Here is a 24213-nt window from a genome sequence, read left to right on the forward strand (position 1 = left end):
CCTGCTGAAGACACTACCTGCTTGCCTTCAGCCTGTTAATGCAATTGTGAGATTTGTTCAGATCTTGTTTAAAGAAAAGTGACCATCCTTGCCTCCACTTTCTCCAATTCATTCCAGTATCTTAGCTCTACACTCAACCTGCTATTCCTTAGACAAAAAACCAAAGTCTGATTTCACAAAACCTCTTTTACTGTGACAGTTTTTTCCTCAGATAATCTGGTGGTTTGTACAGCACACCACAACATGGACTTCTCCCTTCCTGAGGCTGCTAGCACACTATAGAGACCATTAAGGTAGGTGAAAACCCGCCACTCTCCTGCAGAGGAAACCAATTTACTGTGGACTCATCTAGTTGTTCTGTGTGACCAGAATACAGATTTGGCAATACCTACAGGCTCTTTGTTGTGGGGAGGGAAATAAAAAACGTCTGAAGTGTAGTTATCAGTAGAGCATTTTATTGTGGAATTAGACACTAATTGGTAAATTGCTGCTTCAGAGGTCATCTCCACTTTAATGACAGAGTTTGTTAATATAATCATAGCCTGTCATGGTTTTCTGGTGAGACCAGCCTGAATTACAGTTCTGCAAAGGTCATTTGTGATGCTGGACATTTCAAGACTCATCTTTCTTCCTGTCCTCTCTTACAAAAAGAAGCCAGCAAAAATCCTACATGGATGGAGAAAATTTTTCCTGGTTTAGCGAGTTGGTTCATAGAACACATAAACCATTTAAACTGACTGGGCCAGTTAGAAACGACAATGTGACAGACCACCTAACTTATCAAAGTGGCAATAATCTGAACTGGTCTTTTATGTGGAGAATGCAGGTGGCCGTCCAGATGCCAGCATTTGGACGGTAGAGGTAAAAGGGAATGAGAGGGAGGGTGGGGGATTTGGAAATGTGCTAAGTGCTCAGCATTTCCCTTATGTACTGCCAGTGGTGACCTCCTCATGCTGTTTATACTACAGTCATCACTGTCTGAGCATCTATGATTATTATGATTTGGAGTTTTCAGCATTACCATCTGGAAGCTTCAAAGGGGAGTGTTTGAGTGTGACTGAAACCCCACAGAAACGATGAGGGTGTTTTTAAGGGCGGTGGTAAGGTGGCTTCAGGGACACTGATGAGGGTCTGCAAGCCAAAAAATGTGGTGAAGAGAATATAAATTGTGAACTTGCACAGGACATTGCCCAATTTTCAACTACTATCCCCACTAGTGATCAACAAAAAGAATTCGAGAGAAAACTTGTAGGAAGAGAATTAAACATACAAGCTTAATCTATGCATAAAAAATACCGTCCCTCCAATATTGTTACAGGAATGGCTATAGCAATGATGAGGTTATATTACATGGGACTGCACCCCTTACATAAAAATTCCTCACCTACCTGGAAGCAAGTTGGCCCAGGCTTTCCAGCTGGTATATCAGATTGGTAATAAACTTTCAGCTCTGGAGTCAGTGCAAGAACAGTCTTAATCACCAATGAAATGATATCCGACCACAGTTTCTTGATGTCAACCCCTTTGGAAGACAACCTGTAGAGGACGCTTGAAAAAGTCCTTTTGCTGCCGGTGTTTACATTGTCCGAATGGATGAAGTTCCCGCTGTGAATATTCAGTGAATAGTTGGTTAAGTGCATAAATACCTGGTGCAAGTTTTTCAGGGTGGGTTCTCGATAGGGCTCTGTACAAAATCTAGAGAGTCCATCTTTGGCTATATAAATCTCTAATGGTTCTAAAGATTTCAGTAAGACATATAGACGAATATCAAATTTCAGTTTGTCAATCAGCAGCGGTTTGCTGATATATTCCTGGACTACAACTGGCCGGCTCTGTAGGTTTCCTGCCAGTCTAATGTCGCTGGGGTCTTTAATGAGGTAGATTCCATCCCCTTGACACCCGCCATCAGGTTTCACGATGAAAGTGGGCTTCCAGGGTGGATCGCTCTCTTTCATCATGCGAACCTAGAAGGAAAGAAGGATGATTAGATCAAAGAAGGACATGAATACAAGGAAAACACCTTGCTTATTTCTGAAGGAAAAGCTTTAATGGTACAACAACATGTGAAAGGAAATTCCATGTATAGGTAAAATACGCAGCATTACAGAAGTAAACATCATCCAAGTAAGAGTGGAACATACACAGTGGTGTTGACAAGAACACAAAAATCAGATCAAAAAAAGTGGGAGAGGAGTTACCAGTGAGGAGGAGTTGCAGTTTATATAGCATCCCAACCTGTAAATGGTCCCAGGAACCTCCTTTTAATGCAGTGTGACAATATACAGCCTGAAACATTTCTTGTTCTTGATGTCCTCGGCCAGTGAGGATGCAGAACGACTCACTAACGTAAATGGAGTTGTGAGACTAAGCCTTCTGAACACTTTCTTAATGAAAATCATGAAACCTGGAAAAAAGCAGCCTCATTTTTTCAAGTTTAAATTTAGGCAAACAACACCGAGGAGGGGGAAGATAGAGCAGTAACTTGACATGACCCTGTTATTCATTTGTGATTAATGCTCTCTAAAATGGTTTGAAATAATAGCCTAAACCTTAAAGGATGGCAGCCCTGTCCTGAAGACACTGTATCTACCACTATCCAGCTATGATAAAATAGCTGCCTGCATCTTCCCAACCAATAAATCTTCCAATCTGAAGTTCACTTTTCACTATGTCCCAGTCACAACGGTATGGAATAAACTAAGGGATTGTCTATATGGGGAAAGAGCTTGAAGTAGCTGGTGCACACTAGCTTCCCCACACTAACTCCTGATGTGAACACTCTTACTCTGCATCAAGACTGCCTTTGTGCAGCCTAGCTTAAACTGCACAAAGGGAATAGCTAATGCACTTGAAATTCACATCCTAGCTTACTCCACATGTAGACAAGCCCTTAGAAGATGCTCTTTACACCAGTTAACCAAATCCAGACCTTAACTTCAACATGAATAGCACAAATGTCTGTGGTGCCTTTTACTTAATGAAGTTTTTGCAAACTAAGGTTTTATTCAAGAGACATGCACTTGAAGTTTCTGCCACGTACTTGCACCCTCCCGGTAAGGCTATGTCTACACTTATGGTGGTGTGTAGAGTACAGCCACTACACATGTAGCTACAACCAGAGGGACAGGCTCCAGCTGCCAGAGCCTTTCATTGGGGGGTGAGGAAAGGTTCCAGCAGGGAGAAGGCAGTGGGGAAAGGACCATCATCAAGGAGCTCCCAGAGCCTTTCATTGCAGCGAGGAAAGGCTCTGGCAGCAGGACACTACAATGCTAAAACAGCTGTGTAGATGTGGGAGGCATAGCTTGGCCATGCAGAGAACTGTGTAGAGTATATATCTTGGGGGTTCAGGCATGTAGGAACTCGACTATTTGCCTAAGCTGGCCTTACTGTCTGCACCGCTATTTATCCCCACACTAGCTGGGCATGCTGGGTCTGTACACTACACAGCACCATAAGTGTAGATGCACCTTTGTGAGCACGTAAAAAGGGAATGTACAATGAAAGAACATTCAGTGCCGTAAGAAAGGCTAACTCCAGTTATCTTCCCTTTAAGCATTTCAAGGAAGTCCACTCATTTCCACCAGTCTAAGACGTTTTCTTAAAGCCACATTTCCAGGCTAACTGGGGGGACAAACAGATCTCTGAATTTTTCCTCCAATTTCAACTTTCAGTCAAAGTATCTAGCTGTCATGGTTGCAAAGAAAACCTTCAAAACATGAAACAAGTGGAACAGATGCAGAAACAGTAACCTGATTTTGCAGAGAGAGTGAAACAAAAGTTCTGAGGTGTAAATTGCCCCATTCATTTCCAGAGACACTAACTCATACCTTAGTTCAGGTCTTTAATAACATGGCAGGGTTGTAGGCATGTACAATTGGTTTTGTTTTCCTGAAACGCAAATTCCTCAAGTGTGGGAAATTCAACTTTAAGAGGTAAATATTGAAAATTATACTGAGTTTTACACTGAAATGGACATAGATCAAGAAACAGGGATAGTTCAGACTGGCTGGCAAGGATGTAAACTGGCTCAGGAGGGACACACCTCACTAGACACAGATCACTGTGTTAGTGCGAGGTTTACTGTGGATGCTCCAGGGTCATGCAGAGTGGAGTACACACATCTACATCAGGAGGCCTCTCCCTATATGTCTCTCTCTTCTTCATGAATTACAGGACCCCTACCCAAGCAACCCAAATATACATCAGGTCAGGTCCTATTTCCCTATCCTCCCTTCCTCCTCTAGTCCTGCAGGACTAAATCTCTTCTGTTGTTTGACATGCAGTTTATGGCAAATCCATGGGATTACTGCACACAAACTCTTGGGCCTTGAAATCAGCACCCCCTCCAGACATACACACCCCGTTAGATGTGCGGCAAGCACAACTTTGATGGAACCAGATCTGTCAAGAAATGAGAAATGTTCATTTTCCATCAATGTGTGGTTTTCATCAAAGAGATAGGTTGTGTTAGTGAAGCTAGGGCATACTAACAATACAATGTATCACAACAAAAATATTTCCCCCCATTGAATAGCATATTCTACATATGCCTCTAGTGGCCACTGCTCTTCAGTCTGTAACTGAATATTTCCTGTAAATTACACCAATGCCATATTCAGGCCTGGAGCTCAACTACTAATTTTCTGATCAAAAGGAGCAAAAAGTTCTGTCCACCATGATCACAGCAACTTCTAGAAGTGGTTTTACGTCACATTAGAGAAATCTGTTCCTAGTGGATTACAATTTGTCCACACACACAGTGTGAAATAAGCAAGTGAGGAAAGTTAGCCCAGAGAGTTTGATGGTATTTAATATTGTAGCTAAACCTTTGGTTGAATCTGAAATGCATGACACGCCTAGCCTTGTATCCTTTCCAATTTAGCATACTTCTGAGATTTTCAATTTGCCTGTGTTAGTTCTCCTCTATTGTATTAGTTTTGCATGACATGTATTGCCCCCTAGTGGACAACTGAGTAAACAACAATTAGTTATTTGAAACGAAAACATTAAAGACCGGTTTCAGAGTAGCAGCCGTGTTAGTCTGTATCCATAAAAGGAAAAGGAGTACTTGTGGCACCTTAGAGACTAACAAATATATTAGAGCATAAGCTTTCGTGAGCTACAGCTCACTTCATCGGATGCATTAAACAAACAGATATAAATGTGAAAAATCTGTTCAGGGAAACCATCACACAAAATAATTGTTAGTTGTTTTACAGATAACTTTATGTGCCTAGATAAATCCTCTTAATTTGCATTTTCATACTGTGGATTTCTCAAGAATTGAGTCAAGTGTTTTTTATTGTTACTGGGTGATAATGTATATTCCAACACGTTTTCTTTGCAGAAATGCATATTGGCTATTGACTTGATAACCAGTGTGGGTTGGACTGGGGTGGGTAGAGGGAGATGCCATTACTAGAAGAGAAATTACTGGGTAAGAAATACTCCATTCTACCATATTTCATCCCCTAATGTGCACACAAATGGAAAGCAGCTAGTCACCGAGGCAGAGAGCGAAGGGTAGGAAAATAGGACTAAGATGGCCCTTATAAAGCCCATACTTTCCGTTCATTTTGGTACCACGGCTCACAGCACCTTCCTACAAAAGAGGTCTCTGTTGATGAAAGAAAATTGACTTTGCAGTGCTTACTAAGGCCATGTCTAAATGGGGACACTAAGGAAAATTAAGCTGAATCAAGGTGTGACATGAGAATGCATATAAAGAGCATTAACTGCCCTGTCACTCCCACTCCCCATGTGGATGCTCTCATCCAAGGAGGATTAAGTTACAGCAAACGAAGGCCACTTTGCTCTTGAATGAGACCATCCACATGGGGGTTAACATGCTTTAATTTATGCACATTGACTTCCAGAGGGTCCCTATGCAGACATGGCATAAGAGCATTGCTCGTAGACAGGAGGCCTCTTTTCAGATTCCTTCCAGTGTAGCAATGTCCTTTCTGCTTACGGTACAGAGTAGGCATATAACATAGTCTTGATTACTTCTGACACTTGTTTGACTGATACTTAGGCCTCCATGATACGTAATGCAAGCCATCATGCCAGGGAAATGTTTAACTCTGTAATACAGAATCTGTATCCTAGATTCTTGGGGTGAATATAGGGCATGGTAACCCCAAATCCCTATGTAATATTGTCAGCCACTTCCCAAAAGCCCCCTCATGGCTGGGTGGCTCTGCAGCACCCTGTCTCAGTTTCCCTCTCTCATGGGGCTTCGCAATAACTCACCCACTCCACAGCCTTCTAAAACATTCCCCTTCTGGAGAGGGATCAATTTAATTACTTCAGACACATATTAATACTTCATGCCAGCTTCATCCAAGGTTCCACAGGTCCAGTAGTTCTCTCTCCTTGATACAGGAGCCCCCAGTCCTGCTTCCCTGCACTGGATTCAGTTCGTTCAAACTGTCCCTTTATTCCTTGCAGCATTCACTTACAGCTACTTTTCTTCAGTCAGCTGCAGTTCCCCATGCTTCTGGCATACTGCCACTCCCAGCCCTCCTAACTGGAGAATTAGGAGCTCAAGTGGGAGCCTTTCTCTAGGGACCGCTCCAGGAAGGCTGTCCCTTCCTCCCTTATATTCTCAGCCCTGGCCTCTTCGTTTATTTTTAACCACCTGAGGATCTTGTCACAGGTGGGCCGAGGCCCCTTTTCCCTTTAAAAAGTCCAGTCACCCTGTGATATCCCATCTCTGCTACCATTAGCTGTGGTCTTGTCAGAACCCAAAACCCCCTACCAAACTCCAGAGGTGACCTATAACGCTCAAAAGCGTAAATGAAGCAGGTAGAAAGAGCAGGTCAGTTATGCAGCAGAAAGCTTCCATTTACACACAAGTGTAGAACAGCAGTAATGACAGAGAATGGGAGTTACAAAGTTCAGATCTTGACCCAAATGCCCCCAAAGTTCGAAGGCATATAGATTTGGAGTTTTTGCCTGGTCCTCTGTAATTTCCAGACATCAGTATCAGCAGGCTTTTAACTTTGGTTGCATTAACAATGCTGGCGGTAATAACAGAAGATGGTAAACACAGACTTCTATGGTAACTACTGTAATAACTTCTTGGACCAGCATCAATAAATGTCTTTTTACACGTCAGCATGAGTTCCACCCAGGAGTGAAAAAACATCCTGGCCAGTTTTTCTTTCCTAAAGAACCAGTGATCTCATCCGTAAGAAAATCAGACCATCCCTCTTAGAAGAGATTGCGGTATTTTGGCAGGACAAAATATAATTATTTTTAATTCTAGTTGGCCTTTGAACACCACTTGTTAGTTAGCAGCTAGCAAGAGATGTCAAGAGTAACAAGAAGGGTTTCTTCAGGTATGTTGGCAACAAGAAGAAAGCCAAGGAAAGTGTGGGCCCCTTACTGAATGAGGGAGGCAACCTAGTGACAGAGGATGTGGAAAAAGCTAATGTACTCAATGCTTTTTTTGCCTCTGTCTTCACGAACAAGGTCAGCTCTCAGACTGCTGCGCTGGGCGTCACAGCATGGGGAGTAGATGGCCAGCCCTCAGTGGAGAAAGACGTGATTTGGGACTATTTAGAAAAGCTGGATGTGCACAAGTCCATGGGGCCGGATGAGTTGCATCCGAGAGTGCTAAAGGAATTGGCGGATGTGATTGCAGAGCCATTGGCCGTTATCTTTGAAAACTCGTGGCGAACGGGGGAAGTCCCAGATGACTGGAAAAAGGCTAATGTAGTGCCAATCTTTAAAAAAGGGAAGAAGGAGGATCCTGGGAACTACAGGCCAGTCAGCCTCACCTCAGTCCCCGGAAAAATCATGGAGCAGGTCCTCAAGGAATCAATCCTGAAGCACTTACACGAGAGGAAAGTGATCAGGAACAGTCAGCATGGATTCACCAAGGGTAGGTCATGCCTGACTAATCTAATCACCTTCTATGATGAGATTACTGATTCTGTGGATGAAGGGAAAGCAGTGGATGTATTGTTTCTTGACTTTAGCAAAGCTTTTGACACGGTCTCCCACAGTATTCTTGTCAGCAAGTTAAAGAAGTATGGGCTGGATGAATGCACTATAAGGTGGGTAGAAAGTTGGCTAGATTGTCGGGCTCAACGGGTAGTGATCAATGGCTCCATGTCTAGTTGGCAGCCGGTGTCAAGTGGAGTGCCCCAGGGGTCGGTTTTGTTCAATATCTTCATAAATGATCTGGAGGATGGTGTGGATTGCACTCTCAGCAAATTTGCGGATGATACTAAACTGGGAGGAGTGGTAGATACGCTGGAGGGCAGGGATAGGATACAGAGGGACCTAGACAAATTGGAGGATTGGGCCAAAAGAAACCTGATGAGGTTCAATAAGGATAAGTGCAGGGTCCTGCACTTAGGACGGAAGAACCCAATGCATAGCTACAGACTAGGGACCGAATGGCTAGGCAGCAGTTCTGCGGAAAAGGACCTAGGGGTTACAGTGGACGAGAAGCTGGATATGAGTCAGCAGTGTGCCCTTGTTGCCAAGAAGGCCAATGGCATTTTGGGATGTATAAGTAGGGGCATAGCGAGCAGATCGAGGGACGTGATCATTCCCCTCTATTCGACATTGGTGAGGCCTCATCTGGAGTACTGTGTCCAGTTTTGGGCCCCACACTACAAGAAGGATGTGGAGAAATTGGAGAGAGTCCAGCGCAGGGCAACAAAAATGATTAGGGGTCTGGAACACATGACTTATGAGGAGAGGCTGAGGGAACTGGGAATGTTTAGTCTACAGAAGAGAAGAATGAGGGGGGATTTGATAGCTGCTTTCAACTACCTGAGAGGTGGTTCCAGAGAGGATGGTTCTAGACTATTCTCAGTGGTAGAAGAGGACAGGACAAGGAGTAATGGTCTCAAGTTGCAGTGGGGGAGGTTTAGGTTGGATATTAGGAAAAACTTTTTCACTAGGAGGGTGGTGAAACACTGGAATGCGTTACCTAGGGAGGTGGTAGAATCTCCTTCCTTGGAAGTTTTTAAGGTCAGGCTTGACAAAGCCCTGGCTGGGATGATTTGATTGGGGATTGGTCCTGCTTTGAGCAGGGGGTTGGACTAGATGACCTCCTGAGGTCCCTTCCAACCCTGATATTCTATGATTCTATGATACATTCATTTAGTAAGTAGTGTTTGGAGGCTAACAACATTCCTAACTGGATGCAAAGAATCAGAATTTAACAGGACACTGATAACTAATCGCTGGGCTTAAGATCTGCCCATTTGTAAACTGCACCTCTTCTGTCAATTCTTTCAAAGACAATATAATTAAATTATTTTTACCTTAGAACAATCATGACATCAACAATTGCCTACATTATTACATTCCTAAGAAAAAATAAAACCTCATAAACTTCAACTTTTTATTTAAGAGGACAAACCAGAAAAGTAGTAACTAGGTCACTGGGAGGACCTGACAATACAGCTGGATATATAGATCCCTAATGATGCATCAATAACTCCTACTACCTAAGTTTTATTTTCACCGTACAGCGCAATAAAATCAAACTAGAGAGACTGTCAGGTCTCAAGAAGGACAACAAAAATTGTGATAGAGGGGCAGGAAAGCTTCAGAGCAATCTAAAATAAAAAGCATTCAAAAATATAGCATGCTTTACAACATGTTACAAGGAAAGGAAAGAGCACAGATATATTTTTAAGTTAGTGAAGTTGACATGCTACAGAATTCATGGGCATGCCAAGGATAAATCAAACTACTTGGGAACTGGAGGACTCAGGAATCTCTCTCATGTACATAAGGAATTCAAATCCAGCCAATGTCAGTGATGCCCAATGGCTGTTACTATTATGGTTGTTTGGGATTGTAAATGCACTTAACGGTTGGATCCTTACTGTACATCTCAAGAATGGTATAAAACTACCAGGAGCTGGCTCTAACTGGCAACCTTGTTGACAGTCTCAGCAGAAAGGCCAAGGACTGAGTGAGACTGAACTATTCTCTCACCCTTTAAAAGGTGGTTCCTGAAGTTTAGGGTTGAGGTTCAGCGACAGAGCCAATGTGAGAAAGCTTGCACTGCTTCTGTCAATGCCACATATGATCTACGATAGTGCTACAGTCCACAGGGCTGGTTTTCCAGCCACTTTCATGAGCCTTAATTCACAAATATTTTACATTTTAAAAGTGTTAAGGCACATTCTGTGTTTTCCAGTTAAAAAACAACCACCACCACCTTACAAAATCCAAGATCCCATGGAAAGAGAACGATAGGCAGGAGACCATGAAATTCAGAACAATGCAGACAAAGGAGCCCCAAACAACCAGGGGCAGCCAAGGTAAGTGCAGGATGTATTGCAGCGGGCTACACTGTCTACTACACAGGAGATCCAGTGGTTCAAGTCTTCAAGAGACTTTTTAAAAACAATCGTCTCTCTCCAAAGCAGGTGGAAGCTACGCTAGTTTCTTGAATACCAGGAATAGTCTTAGTACATTCTGTTCTTTTCTTGAATTCATACATCACCAAACAAAAACAAAAAAAGAAAATGAAAGAGACAGAATTAAATTGCCAAACTAAACTAATCTAGCAATACGCAGGAAGTGGCTGGTGCTGTTGTTTTACATGTGTTCACAGCAGTAGCCTGCCCTCTCTCTGGCACTGCTCTGAGATTATTTTTCTTCGTTAGCTGGTATCCTGAGACACCAGCAAAGTCGATCGATTTTCACAAGCAGTCCTGGTACTGCAGAGGGAAAGAAAAATTGGGACATAGCAGAAGGCTGGCTATCACTAGGAAAGTCATGGAATTTCAGGAGTGACTGTCTTTTTCTAGTGGCTTCATTAGCTAGTCCATCCACACTACTTAGTTCTCTTATACCACCCCTCAGATTTTCAGGGGATAGTGCAGAAGTTTTTCCATGTGACTCATTTACTTTATTGGGAACCACACCACTCTTCCTCTTCACTATTGTGTGAATTCAAATCTAATTATTTAAACTAGGGATTTTCTCAGGGACAATTAATCTTAATGGAATGAAAGGTCCTTTTTCAGAATAGGTGGTCACTTCAAGGGATAGGGAGGCAATGGACAGCAGATATTTTCCCATGTTTTCTACATAAGGCCAAGTCCAATTAGATCAATGGGACTAGTTGGGATGGGAGAATAAGGAAAGCAGAATTTGGCCTCTAATGCTTTTATCCACAAGGGAATAACTGTCTACTCAATTATGTTAAACTACAGAATAGATCTTTCCATAATAATATTCCAGTTTTTTATTCACTATTAGAAAGTAAATGTCACAAAAGGGGTATTTGGTTAGGCTTATACATTAAACTCCCTGCTATAATTTTTTACACACACACACACACTTTTGTGCCATTAGAAGGACAGAGACAATCTGTCTGTCTCCCATTCCCCATTTCGGGCTGCTCCTGCCTCAGGCTTTTTCTGTTCTGCTGCACAGGCTCTCTATTAAAGAGGAAAGTGCTTTTGGGAACCACTATATTGAGGATACAGTGGCAACCTGCTTGTGCAATATTGTATTTTAAACATCATTTCAACTGCTATTCAAGTTCAGAACAAAACACCTGTTTCCTTCAGACAGAGGCCAATATTTTGTAACAGCACTAATAAACCAGGTGCTCCAAACCTGTTATCTTCAAAGGGCTCAAGCAAAGAGCTTCCATCCTGTATGCTCCAACATCAAACATGACAGTAACTCATTTCTCTGACCAAAGAAAAAGCGAGCAGTGTCTCAGACTAAAGTCTGTCTGGACAAAACACAGATGAATCACACTTCAATCCATGCTGGCTCAGGAGAGATGCAGCACACTCAGCCTCATAAAAAAATGGCAGAGTTGGTTTATTAGAAGATTTGTTACATTTAAGACAAAGCTGGTTACAGAAAATATCAGGGAGAGAATGCAAAATGCAAGAATGAGAAAGGAATCCCACACGCACAGTCAGGGTAGCCCATCAAAGGAAATTCAGAACCCAAGGCTAAAATTATTAGTTACAGCAACGTTGCTAATTCAAAGCCCCTATTTGTGTTATTAATGAAGATCAACCTCCCTTTACTGAACTCCTTCCACAATTCATCCATTTCCACCGGAAAGGGCACCATTTTTCAACTTTCACAGACATTTGGGTAAATCCATTGAAACTGACAGATGTCTGGATTTTATCTATATACTTTTCTTAGTCATTTGTATTTCAAGACCAGTAATAAAGCAGGAAGGCATTTCCTTATATTTCCAGGTGAGGTGAAACCTCTGTTCCTGTCCTGGAAACTACTCACTGCTCTCCTTAAGCCTTCCAGTCCATCATATCTTACATACACTGATCAACAAGAACAAGACGTAAAGAGAGGATGATGATCTGGGAATGGATCAATCTACCTTCCAGCAGATTGACTGGCCTCAAGGAAGTAGAATTCTTGGTCTTGAAGGCACCTCTTGAAGGTCTTCTTTATAACCAGCAGAAGCCTTCAAATACTTTCTTTGAACAGTCATGGTTTGTGTAGACTGGGAAAATAAGTCATGTTGGAAAATGAGTTAACTAACAATTTTAAACACAACTTTGCACTTAAGGCATGTTGTATTTGGAAACATGTTAGCTGGTCATGGTCAACACTGGGAGGAGGGAAGGGGCCTAAGACTGACCATGACCATATAATACATTTTCAGCATGACTGACCTCATCTACACCTTGGGCAAAGTTGTGTTTTTAACAAACATAATTTTAATATCTTCAGACATGCCTTATTTTCCCCATTTGTACAAACCCAAGGGGAGTGGAGAGTATAGTAAAGGAATAAACCTTGGATGACGACATCCAATTTGGACTTCAAGCAAAGTTCATACATTTTTACAGAAAAGCGGAGGAGATCTAGAACAGAAAATAGGTCTTCTTGGCAGGCAATAAACCACCACCGTGATATCTGCCCACTAGCTTCCAATTCTGTTTGACATAGATTCTTAACAAGGAAACACCAAGATAAGTCTAAGAATCCTTCATTTTATTTAACAAGACAAACTGCTAAGAGTGAATACCTTTGAGATATTTCCAGATCTGCTAAGCAAGCTGAATTTCAAATTTTCTTCCACGGCTATGTCTGATGTGATGAAAAAATGTTTTTTCATAAGCCAGGTGGAAAAATGGCTTACTCAAGAAATGCACCGTTCAACACCATAGACTAGTTAATATCTTTGGGCTGAAGCTAGTCCATATAAAGAAATTGTAATGAGTATCTATAATGGGTAGACTTAAAATACTGTATTGTTGGCAATGTTAAAAGTATGAAACAAAGCAAGCTGATACAATCAGGGTTGACTGTTTTCATCCTGTAATATTGCTCCCTAAGAACTGATTTACTCCAGTTTAATACCAGACATGTTCCCTTAAGTGAAAGTGCAAGAGATTTCACACTTCATGACAATGCGTAAGAAGTGGACCATGGAGTTTTCCAGAATCAGAGAGAACATGTAGCAAATCCAGACCTCAACCTTTGTTTACTAACCTGAGATTCAGAGAAACCAAACTGATTAGTGTAATGTATTTTTTTGTTTTTGAACAAAGGAAACCCGAGTCTCATTCCAGGTTTTATTCAGGGGTGGGGAGGTGTGCGGGGTTGTTCCCCTGGCTTAATCCAGATAAGTCTTGATTTAACTTGTTTGGATAACACTCTAAAGATACCCAAGGATCTTAGCAAATGAAATTATCTTTACAGATTTCAAACCCCTCCAAAGTGAAGGTCCCACTTGTAACCAAAATCTCAGTGAAATAAAAATTCCTTTCATGGAAGCATCAGTGCAGTTTGGAGATAAAGAAATTAGGTAATTTTTGGAAAATGAACACTACTATGCCACTGCCTAAAATGTGAAGTCTAGAATACTAAAAGGGATTAAGTTCACATCCGTTATTTTAAGAGATCACAGAAGAGCTACATATTTGATATTCTCCTTCAGGTCAGGTAGCTAGATGTCTACGTTTTCTCAACACACACACAAAAGACTATGGGCAAAATTAATTGGAGTACAAATTGAGAAGCCAGATACAGACCTGGTTGAAAATCTGGGACAACTATGGGTTTTCTCTTTAGGTTTCCCTTTGATGGAAATTTTATTTGATTTATATTTTAGTTGATGATTTGGCAAGAACATTAAATAAACATGCTGTTGGATTTGATTGTACAGAGACTTGAATGCCCATACTTATGAGGTCTCCAACATCAGAAAACCAGATTAACACAACCTATATTATGCTCTGCCTGAAAATTACACTGTCTAAATTAGATTCTTATTAAAAATTTTAAAAAAAATGCCTATTCATCATGCCCAAGACAGGCAACTGTAAGAGGCCTATGTAAAGGCAATACCATTTAAAGCTAGTGGGAAGATAAGTTCTGAAACTCTTTATTGCATCAAGACAAATTTTGCAGAGCTTTAGGTAACAGAACAAACAGGATATCACTCCTTCTTTGAAGTGGTTGGGCATCTGACAAATTACAAAGAGTAGGTGTAATATTTTACTGTTAAATATACTGTATATAATATACAATTATATATACTGACTGAAAAGTTAACTTTTAAAACCATTGTTAGAAATACCTGTCACTATTTCAATTTCATATGAATGATGCTCAGAGAATTGCCATTTTCCTGATATTTCCCAAATTGTCAAGATGGCAGTTCTCTTGCCAATTATTATTTTTTAAATCAGGGAAAATGTTACTGAAGTGGTTGCAGTATTCTCTGACTGGGAGCAGGGCTGGGGGAGGACAGAAATGGGAAAAAATGGACACCACTTGGCTGGTCCAGTTATTTATACACATCCACAATATGACCACAGAGTCTTGTCCATAGAATCTGAGGAATGTTAAAATATGTAACAGAAGATTTTATTTTGGCATGCTGTGGGGACGCAGCAGAAAGAAGCAGGGAACTCAGAGAGCTCAGGGAATTGGTAATGATATAGCAACTTTAGGTTGCCTGTTCAAATACAGACAAATCTTATAGCTGTTTGGTGTCTGAGTCTAGCTCCAAGAGACAATATCTCACATCACAAGGCCACAAACATGGATGACACTGAATTATCCTCTCACACTCGGAGGTCATCTTGCCATATCAGCGCTAAGGCACAGTGGGAGAACAATGTGGGGAAAGTTGTGCAGATGTTGCCCATTCTGTATAGTACTTGTCTGGATAAACAGACGACTTCAATCTCCAAGGGCTGCCAACAACTCCTCACCAGCACTAAATTCCCACAACAATTAAAACAACTGAAAAAGCAAAGCATGGAGAGTTCCTGTTGGGAATGGCCTCACCAAGCTACAAGTGACATGTTCTCCAAGCTCCACCCAATCATTTATGGTTTATGATACAGAGTTTTATTTATTTTTTACATTGCCAACATTTTGTTAAGTAGAACTAACTCTTACAGCATAAACTATATTGTTTGATAACAAAAATGATACTTTTCTCAAACACAGATGGAAGAACACATGCAACAGAAACTCCAAGCAATGTTTTATTGGACATCTGCTCTTCTTGGAATGGAAACCAAAAATCGTCTTCACATTGATGAGCACTTACACAGAGAGCAATATTTGTTTATCTGCAGTGCCACCTGCTGACAGCATAAAGGTATTGTCCTTCTAAATTGCTCTACGGTATGATGCATTTGCACCGCTGCCCAAATAATCAGTGCATAATAACTAGGAGTCAGCATGGCTCTCAGGAATCAGTTACAACCCAGTGTACTACTTGGAAAGTTTGCTCCCAAATGGTCTTCACTCAAGTGCTTGCAATACCTAATCTGATTGTAATTTACACCTCCTTTTACAAATCTGCTTTACATCGACAGCTGAGGATACTATAGGAATCTTGCTCATTTTTACTGTCATTAGTGAAGTGTCAGAAAGATGACCCAGCACACTGGAAGAGTACACGTTAGATGATGATCATGAATTTAACTGGACTGCTGATAAAAAGTATCATATTAAAAAGTGACAGAGTGTAGAGGTCTAATAAAATCTATACCTTTTCCTGCTCACTTTTCCAAGCAGAGGATACTGTAGAATGCAAGAATGCACTGGGTGAGTCAGACAAGGTTAAAATAAAAACATACAATATTTTAAAATACTAGCAATAACAAAACAATAAATCATTACACAAAAGCAAAAAAAAATTTTCTGGGTTTCATGAAACCAAACAGTTTTATTACATTTTGAACATTTAACCAAATCCTTCAAACACCAGTTAAACACAGAGGAATATGCGAGTATATATAAACACCAAACACATTAAGAGAGGCTGCTTGGAAGGACTCATATAAAACACACAGGATACACTAAAAAGACTTCAGTGACAATGACACTGGTGGGATGTCACATTCCACAGAGTCCAGTCTCAGAACATCCTGCTACTCACTCTTTCTAAACTCAGTAAGATATGCTGGGGAAAGGAGTTTAAACGTCTGCTGTGTTTAACATTCAAATACCCTTTTTGGTGGTGAGGAGGCAGCAATGTTGTTTTGATATCAATTCTAGAGCATAACAAGTAAGAGCAGCTCAATTAAACTATGTCTGATCTGAGGCAAACTGAAAAGGGTGGATAGATTCCGTGGAATACAAATGTAGTTTTAAATAGTCTAACCAATATGAAAGTAAAGTAAGTGAAGAATGACATGGTCACAAATATCTTACTGGTTTCAGAGTAGCAGCCGTGTTAGTCTGTATTCACAAAAAGAAAAGGAGTACTTGTGGCACCTTAGAGACTAAAATTTATTTGAGCATAAGCTTTCGTGAGCTACAGCTCACTTCATTGGATGCATGCATGATGTAGCTCACGAAAGCTTATGCTCAAATAAATTTGCTAGTCTCTAAGGTGCCACAAGTCCTCCTTTTCTTTTTGCAAATATCTTACTGGCAGCATTATTCAGAGAGTATGGAGAAAATTGATCTACCTCAGCAACAAAGAGGGGAAACTCTTCTGGCAGAATCCATGACTGGGGATAGAAGTTGTACTCTTCAGGAAATAGATCCTGCATTGTTCGCACTGCCCGACTCAGGGTAATTTTACGCACCATTTCTGTCATGCCTGGAGAAAATAAAGAAGTATTTGGAAGTGTTCAAGATTATTCACTTAGGCTTTGCTCTGAGCAGCAAAGTAAAGTAAGCCTGTGTGTTGTTACTTACCATATGTTTATGTGCTCTGGCCGTTGTTTTCAATAGATAACTAAATATTTGAAGCTACAAGTGATACTGAGTGATTTGTAGCTTTTTACTTGGGTATTTATTTATATTGCACTTACCACCATATCACATGGTTTGGGAAAGCTTTAAGGTAGTTGCCCAAATATAAATGGGAATAAAGGAAGGAGAATTTTTGTCGAAACATTAACTGACTCTTTGCTTCAGTCTGGAATTTTTACCCTATTTTGCCAGTGTTGCAGAGAAGGAACAGGAGACATCAATTGCTTCAGACAATTAGAACTGTTCCTTCCTAAACTATTAACCCTTATTTAAACAATTACAGTTTCACATAAAACAACTGTGAGGTCTAGTCTTTCAATGGCCCAATTCTGCCAAGAGCCTTCAAATCTCATGGAAGTAAATGGGAGGTGGAAATGTTGAATACCTCACAGGAGGTGCTTAGCAGATCATGGGATCAGGCCCCATTAACATTCCTGGGAGTTAAAAGTGCCTTGTGAAGATCTTCAGGATCTCGCTAACCTGTTTTTGTCAACTCTGCATCCTTCTCGCTCACCACATGGGAGGCAGGGTACAGCTAGGGTAAATATCATACACATGGCATGAGATTTAAACAACCAGAAAACTATAGAGCTATACCAGTGTAGGTGCATTGTCCACTTTTGTCTATATTTTTGTTCACAATCAGACAAAACTCAGTAAGTGGAGCAAAAAGTTCTATATATGGGGTTTCTTACTCACACAGCATACTAACAGTAGCAATATATCTGAAGTGAAGGGCTTATATAAGTCAATACCTAAGCTCTTAATTCTTATTCAGTGGGATCTATGCTGGAATTGAATGAGAAATAACGGATCTTAAAAAAGTAGAATAGTCATAATAAGATGAGAGTTGACATGAACTCTTCAATATTAAAAAATCCATTTAAGGAACTGTGCTTTGAGATTTTCCCAGAAACAAGCCAGAGCTCAATACAAAATAGATTTTTTTTTTTTTTAGTAGAAACAAATCCTCTAGGAAGTAGCATTTTTACTGATGTTACAAGACACACAAGAATTGTTTAAATTATTTTAATTTAATTACAACCTAAAGACCAAGTTTCTCTGAATTAATGTTCTATATGTGTACTGTTCCTTAGCGTCCCATTATACTCTCAATCCATAAAGAGCTTGAGTTACCCATTCTGGTATTCATACCATGTCTTAATTAAATCTCTAATTATTATTGATTCATAAAACATGCCCAATAACATGAGTCAGAGTGATCCAGTTTGAACATCTTTTTCAATATAAAACTACTCACAAATGAAGAATATGGTATACTGTGCATCAAAGCATCTACTGATGAACACAATAGGAAATTTGCCATTAAATTTCAATTGGACCATGATTTGATCTGATAGATTTTTATCTGGGCAATAGTTGAGCTCTGGGGTCCACTCCCAACATAAGAAGCCATGAAGCCCCGTTTCATTTCATATTTATCTTCTGGTTAATGAAGGCTTTCAGTAGCATCCAAAACGCTCTTTCACTTTACTTAATTACTGGTTAATTTTAGCATCCCTTTTACTTGATCAAAGCCTCAGGATCTAAATCCACTGTACTTTATGCGACTTCTACCCCTTATCATGATTGCATCTAAGAATTTAGATATTTGATAACTGCAGAAAGCTATCAACAGGAGAGTGCAAAAGACTGAACACAATCTAGACAAAAGGTCCAAGGAAGATTCAAGATAACAAAAGATGGCACCATTTGTTTAAGGCTTTGTTATTCCAACTGTAATCAGCACTACGCAAGCAGCAAACACTCTCCTTGATGGTGAAACAGATAATCAGCCATTTACTTGCATCAGGATGAGAACACCAGACTTTTGATCAAAATAAGATGAAACCTTTCCTATTTTGCAGAGCGTTACAAGTGGTAACTGCCCAGCATATTACCAACAAGGTGGGTGAATGATTCAGAAACAACATGAAAAACAGTTTAAAAACATTTCTTTAACTTCAAGCACAAGATTAATTACCTGGAAACTTGTTGACTTGACCTGAGAATATGTCATTATCATGAAATGATACCCCATGCCAATAGATATCACAGGGCAAGCGTCGACCAAATGGAAACTGGAAAAAAGATACAATACAGATTTTGAAAGAGATTGGCTACACGTACAAGTTTCTTACCTTTGTAAAAGTTCAAATAAAATATAAGCCCTTCAAAGAACAGCATTCTGGACATCAGTAAAGTCCACGCTTTATATCTAGTGCCCAACTTTAATGGGAAGAGCTTATTGTAAGATATCAAAGTTGGGGCCTCTGCTAGTGTGTGAATTAAAAGCTATTTTTAAAAAAAATTATTCAACTTTCTTTCTCTCAGTAAATACGAGAGAAAGATGTGGGCTTCTTTGCCACTACTCTTTTGTAAATAATTATTGTTAAAATTTAAATTTACTAACTTAACTCTGGACACACACAAATTAATAATAATTTAAATTAGCAGTATTTAAAGTATTACTTTTTCCAAAATTTGACTGCAGCTTTTCAACCAAACTGAATCATATGTTTGAGCTCAGGCTCAAAACTTAAAACTGAGTGCTCAGAACAGGATGTTTAAATCTAAATACAGTTGCTTTACATGGTTTTAAAACTCCTCATGGGAAACCAGGAAAAAAAAAAAAATCAAACTGCATAGGAGCATGGGACTGGGGGAACAGTGATGCACAGATAGGTCTTGTCTCCTGTAACATTCCTCCACGCCCCCTGGGGGCTGTGAAGGGGGAGCAAGGAGCATCACTCTTCCAACCTGGGCTGTGAGGCAAGCATCAGAAACTGCTGCTCTCCTACCCTGCCCTTACGCAGGGAGCCCTGACATCCCTCCTCACCCCCCCTACAGCCCTCTAGGGGTGCATGGAGGAGCAATGTTCAAGGAGGGCAGCGAGCAGCAATGCCAGCTGCTCCATGCATCCAGGTCAGTTTCCCCACATGGACGCAGGAGGGGGGTGCAAGAGTTAGGAGCGCAGGAGCAAAGTGCAGGGGTTAGGGACACAGGAGGGAGGTGCAGGGATTAGGGGTGAAGGGGGCACAGTGCAGAAATTAGGGGTGCAGGAGGGGGTGCATGGGTTGGGGCAAAGGGGGCACAGGGCAGAGGTTAGGGGCAAAGGGGGGGATGGGGAGCCTATGGATCCCACAGAGGCCAGTGACAATGGGGGGGCACCACACCCACAGGGGTCAGGGATGCCAAAATACAAGTTCGCCCAGGGTGCCATTTTTCCTAAGGCCATCCCTGTTACCAGATTTTAAATAAATAACACATATTTCTAAAGTACAAAGTGAGGAAGATGTACTATACTTTTCAGTATCAACCAGGTGCCAACTATAATTTATACTTAGGGGCCTACCAAATTCATGGCTGTGAAAAACATGTCATGGACCATGAAATAAGCCCTCCCCCATGAAATCTCGCTATTGGAGAGGAGAAGAAGGGGCAGGGCTGAGGGCACCCCATCTGGGGGCTCCTACAGTTCCCCGGGCTCCAGCTGCTAGTCCCCGGGCTGGACAGGGACAGGATTTACTCTTCCCCTGCACAGCCACTCTCAGTGGGAGACCAGACCCACCTGCGGGTACCTCCCCCCACCGCAGGAACCTCTGTGGCAGCAGTTGGGCTCTGAAGGCAGCACAGAAGTGAGGGTGGCAATCCTGCAAACTCCCCCCCCCCCCCCCCCAACACACACACCAGCTTTGTGACCTCTCCACATCCTTCTTTTGGGTTGGGAACCCGACCATTACAACACCATGAAATTTCAAATGTAAACCTCTGAAAATGTGAAATTGACTAATTTTCAAATCCTGTGGCCATGAAATTGACCGAAATGGACCTAAATTTGGTAGAACTGTATTTATAATATTTTGTTCATTTTATTAGCAGCAAATGGACAGCTTTTTAGCTCTGTGATAGGAGGTACGTAAAGAAGGAATGAGAAATCCATTTTTGTCATTTTCTTCTGGATATTAGTATTATTTTTTAAAGAAAAAAAAATAATAACAGAAGTTAAACAAACAAACAAGCAAGCTTGCAAACAGACCAATCATAGGTGAAATGTTTATTTGAATTTATCAACTGGAGCAGAGAAATTATCCCTACAGCATTAGCCACTCACACATGTGAAAAGGTAATTCTGCCATAATTACATATACCGCACTTTTGCTTCCTATTATCAAAAGATAGATCATTCAAAAAATTAAGCAGTGAATTAAAACAGTGTAAAGCCTCTCAACCTCAACCAGTCAACCCTAGCAGGAAAGGCTATATTCATGAGGTCAATTTCCCAAATACACAATATGTAACCCATAAATCAAAATGTTGTTTGGTCAAAATGTATACACTAATTTTCTCTAAATCACTCCTCTAGGGCTAGTCTCTTGAAAAATGGACTACACAGTCATTCCTACCTATCCAAAATCAACATCTTTTCCTCCTGTGAATCTGTGTAGGTACATTAATTAAATGTGTCCTATAGAGAATTATTTGCAAGAAGATATTGTACTAGGAGATTAAATCACTTCAAGACAAACATGTTATACTTCTGCTTCCAGTCATAATACTTTTAGGATTCTATCCTGTGAAATTTTAGCATCCTCAGTGCCCACTGACATTAAGCAATTTAACTATTAAAAACAAACTCTAGCAGCACATTGAGCCCTTACTAAACTCAATATACACTATAGCAATTTCTCTGGCTGTTTATGGTTAAGTTTAATTTCCCTCCGTGAAAGAAATCCTTATTAGCCCTGACTTATTTTAGACAAAAGAAAGAAAAATTTTAAAAAAAAGTTAGAAACTTTTCATGAATCTGTTCCTTTATTTGCAGCTTTAGTTAAAATTTCAGTTTATTTAGTAAATAACTTTGAAAAAATAATCAAAACACTAATTTAGTAATGTATTCCTTTCTCCACTTCCTAATTCATAGGAGTAACATGCACAACATAACAGAGCTAGAAAGCTCTGGTCTCATTCCATTATTATTCAGGCTGCAAAGAGAAAAAAAATGTGTTTTTGTATGTGTGAAAATTAATTCCGTTAGGCTTTGAAAGACAATCAGTGGCCTTAAACCTTCTCTCCACAGGTATATTCAGAATAGAAATTCTGTGCTGGTTCTCAGACTGCCCTTCCCACTAAAAACTTGAACAATTTATTTATTTATTAAAGGAAATTGAAATGAAGTGAATAAAATTTGCATTTATATAGCACCTTTCATCTACAGAGGATATCGAAGAACTTTACAAACACTGTACAGAAACCATTTCACAATGGATGAAGCGTAAGCACCTCAGGGCTGGAACATGGCTGCATTTTGCACCAGAATGTTACTCAACAGTTTGAAGGGGAAAGGGACTTCCCAACTCTGAGCAAATCAAGTGAGTATTTACGCAAATAAAATTCTGGATTTACCCAAAAGCAGGTAAACACCCTGACTCTTCTGAAATGCCACGGGTTCTTCAGTGTCTAAACCAGGGGTAGGCAACCTATGGCACGTGTGCCGAAGGCGGCATGCACGCTCATTGTCAGTGGCACTCACACTGCCCGGGTCCAGGCCACCGGTCCAGGAGCCTCTGCATTTTAATTTAATTTTAAATAAAGCTTCTTAAACATTTTAAAAACCTTATTTACTTTACATACAACAATAGTTTAGTTATATATTATAGACTTATAGAAAGAGACCTTCTAAAAATGTTAAAATGTGTTACTGGCATGTGAAACCTTAAATTAGAGTGAATGAATGAAGACTCGGCACACCACTTCTGAAAGCTTGCTGACCCCTGGCTCTAAACCATGATTTAAACTTCAGAATATAGTTTATAAACAAACAGGTCAGCACCTTGGGCCTACTCTGGCAGCTAAACCCATTTTAAATCATCCCTTTGAGGAGTCTCTCTATGTTGGGGAATACATAAGTAGAACAGAGATGTTTTAATGGCTCTTTTTTCATGCCCACCTGATGCAGAGGGAAAAGGGGACATTATTATGGCATCCTTTGAACCCTAATAATACCCAGACCTATGGTTAGCTGGTATAAGCAGCCTCAGGTCTCTAATTTATGCCAGGCACTGGGCAGATGCACAACAGCCACAGGATTTGGGGACCATAAAAATAGCTAAAGCCACCTTTCTCCCTTTCTCTTCGCAGTCTTGTGCTGAGATGACAAGAGAATCTGGTCCCTGGAGCTTTCAGTACAAAACAACTTTGAGGCTGTGCCTGTAAACAATTAATCTTAACTCTTCAAGCCATTTATTTAATGCCCTCCAAGTCTGAACAAAAAAGATCTTTGTCTGAACAAAACCAGGAGAGAGAGCATAAAATGAACAGATTTGTTTTCACAGCTCTGACCCAATTAATAATCAATCAATCACAGTCAAACTGCTCTGACAAGGCTTTTCTAGCTCTTGATAGGAAGCCATTAATTTAAACTGTGTCCCACGGGTCACATCAGTCTGTTCCATCATGTTACGGACAAGCTAAGTGACTCTTGGCTTCTTGTCAGCTTTTACTACCATGGAATTTCAAACTGTTTCTCTGCTGCTGTGCCTCTACTGAATATATAGATAAATGGAGCATTTAATGCTAGGACATTTGAGGTCTCAGCCATATACTTCTTCCATTTTCCTGTTTGTGTCTAGTGAAGGGTTAATCTACTGAGAGACGAATAAATTCAAGGTGCAAGCTTAATTTATGCCCATTATTTTATTTGGCACATCATGTCCATTTCAAGAATCTGACACACTAAGTCAGATAGTCACTCTAGAGGCATTAATACTTGCTTCAGTGGTATGACATTACAATTCTGCAGTGCATGTTGTGAGCTCCACACCTGTGCATCAGCCAAGACACAGCTCTTGCTGTTGTAATTTTATTCAAAATTCCCACACCTGAAAGTTATATTGTTTTCCTATTTGTTGCTTTTGATAGCAGAATTTGAACCTGTCAATTACCCTCCTCGGAATCTTTCCCATCTTCTTGATATACCAATGTTAGCATATATATGCATTC

The 24213-nt window shown here is 40.5% G+C and overlaps 1 protein-coding gene across 3 annotated transcripts in view; it reads right to left on the minus strand.

The window, feature by feature from the left end:
- The window catches only part of TTLL11 (tubulin tyrosine ligase like 11), a 116412-nt gene that overhangs the window by 76853 nt on the left and 15346 nt on the right, over window positions 1-24213 (minus strand). For all 3 annotated transcript variants that reach the window (XM_043530125.1, XM_027823510.3, XM_043530126.1), the window contains exons 2-4: window positions 19196-19292; window positions 16923-17056; window positions 1389-1964 (exon numbers count right to left, since the gene is read on the minus strand). In XM_043530125.1, the coding sequence (XP_043386060.1) occupies window positions 1389-1964; window positions 16923-17056; window positions 19196-19292 (807 nt within the window). The remainder of the gene's footprint in view (window positions 1-1388; window positions 1965-16922; window positions 17057-19195; window positions 19293-24213) is intronic.

Source organism: Chelonia mydas, chromosome 16, assembly GCF_015237465.2.
Source record: "Chelonia mydas isolate rCheMyd1 chromosome 16, rCheMyd1.pri.v2, whole genome shotgun sequence".
In the NCBI taxonomy this organism is placed as follows: Eukaryota; Metazoa; Chordata; order Testudines; family Cheloniidae; genus Chelonia; species Chelonia mydas.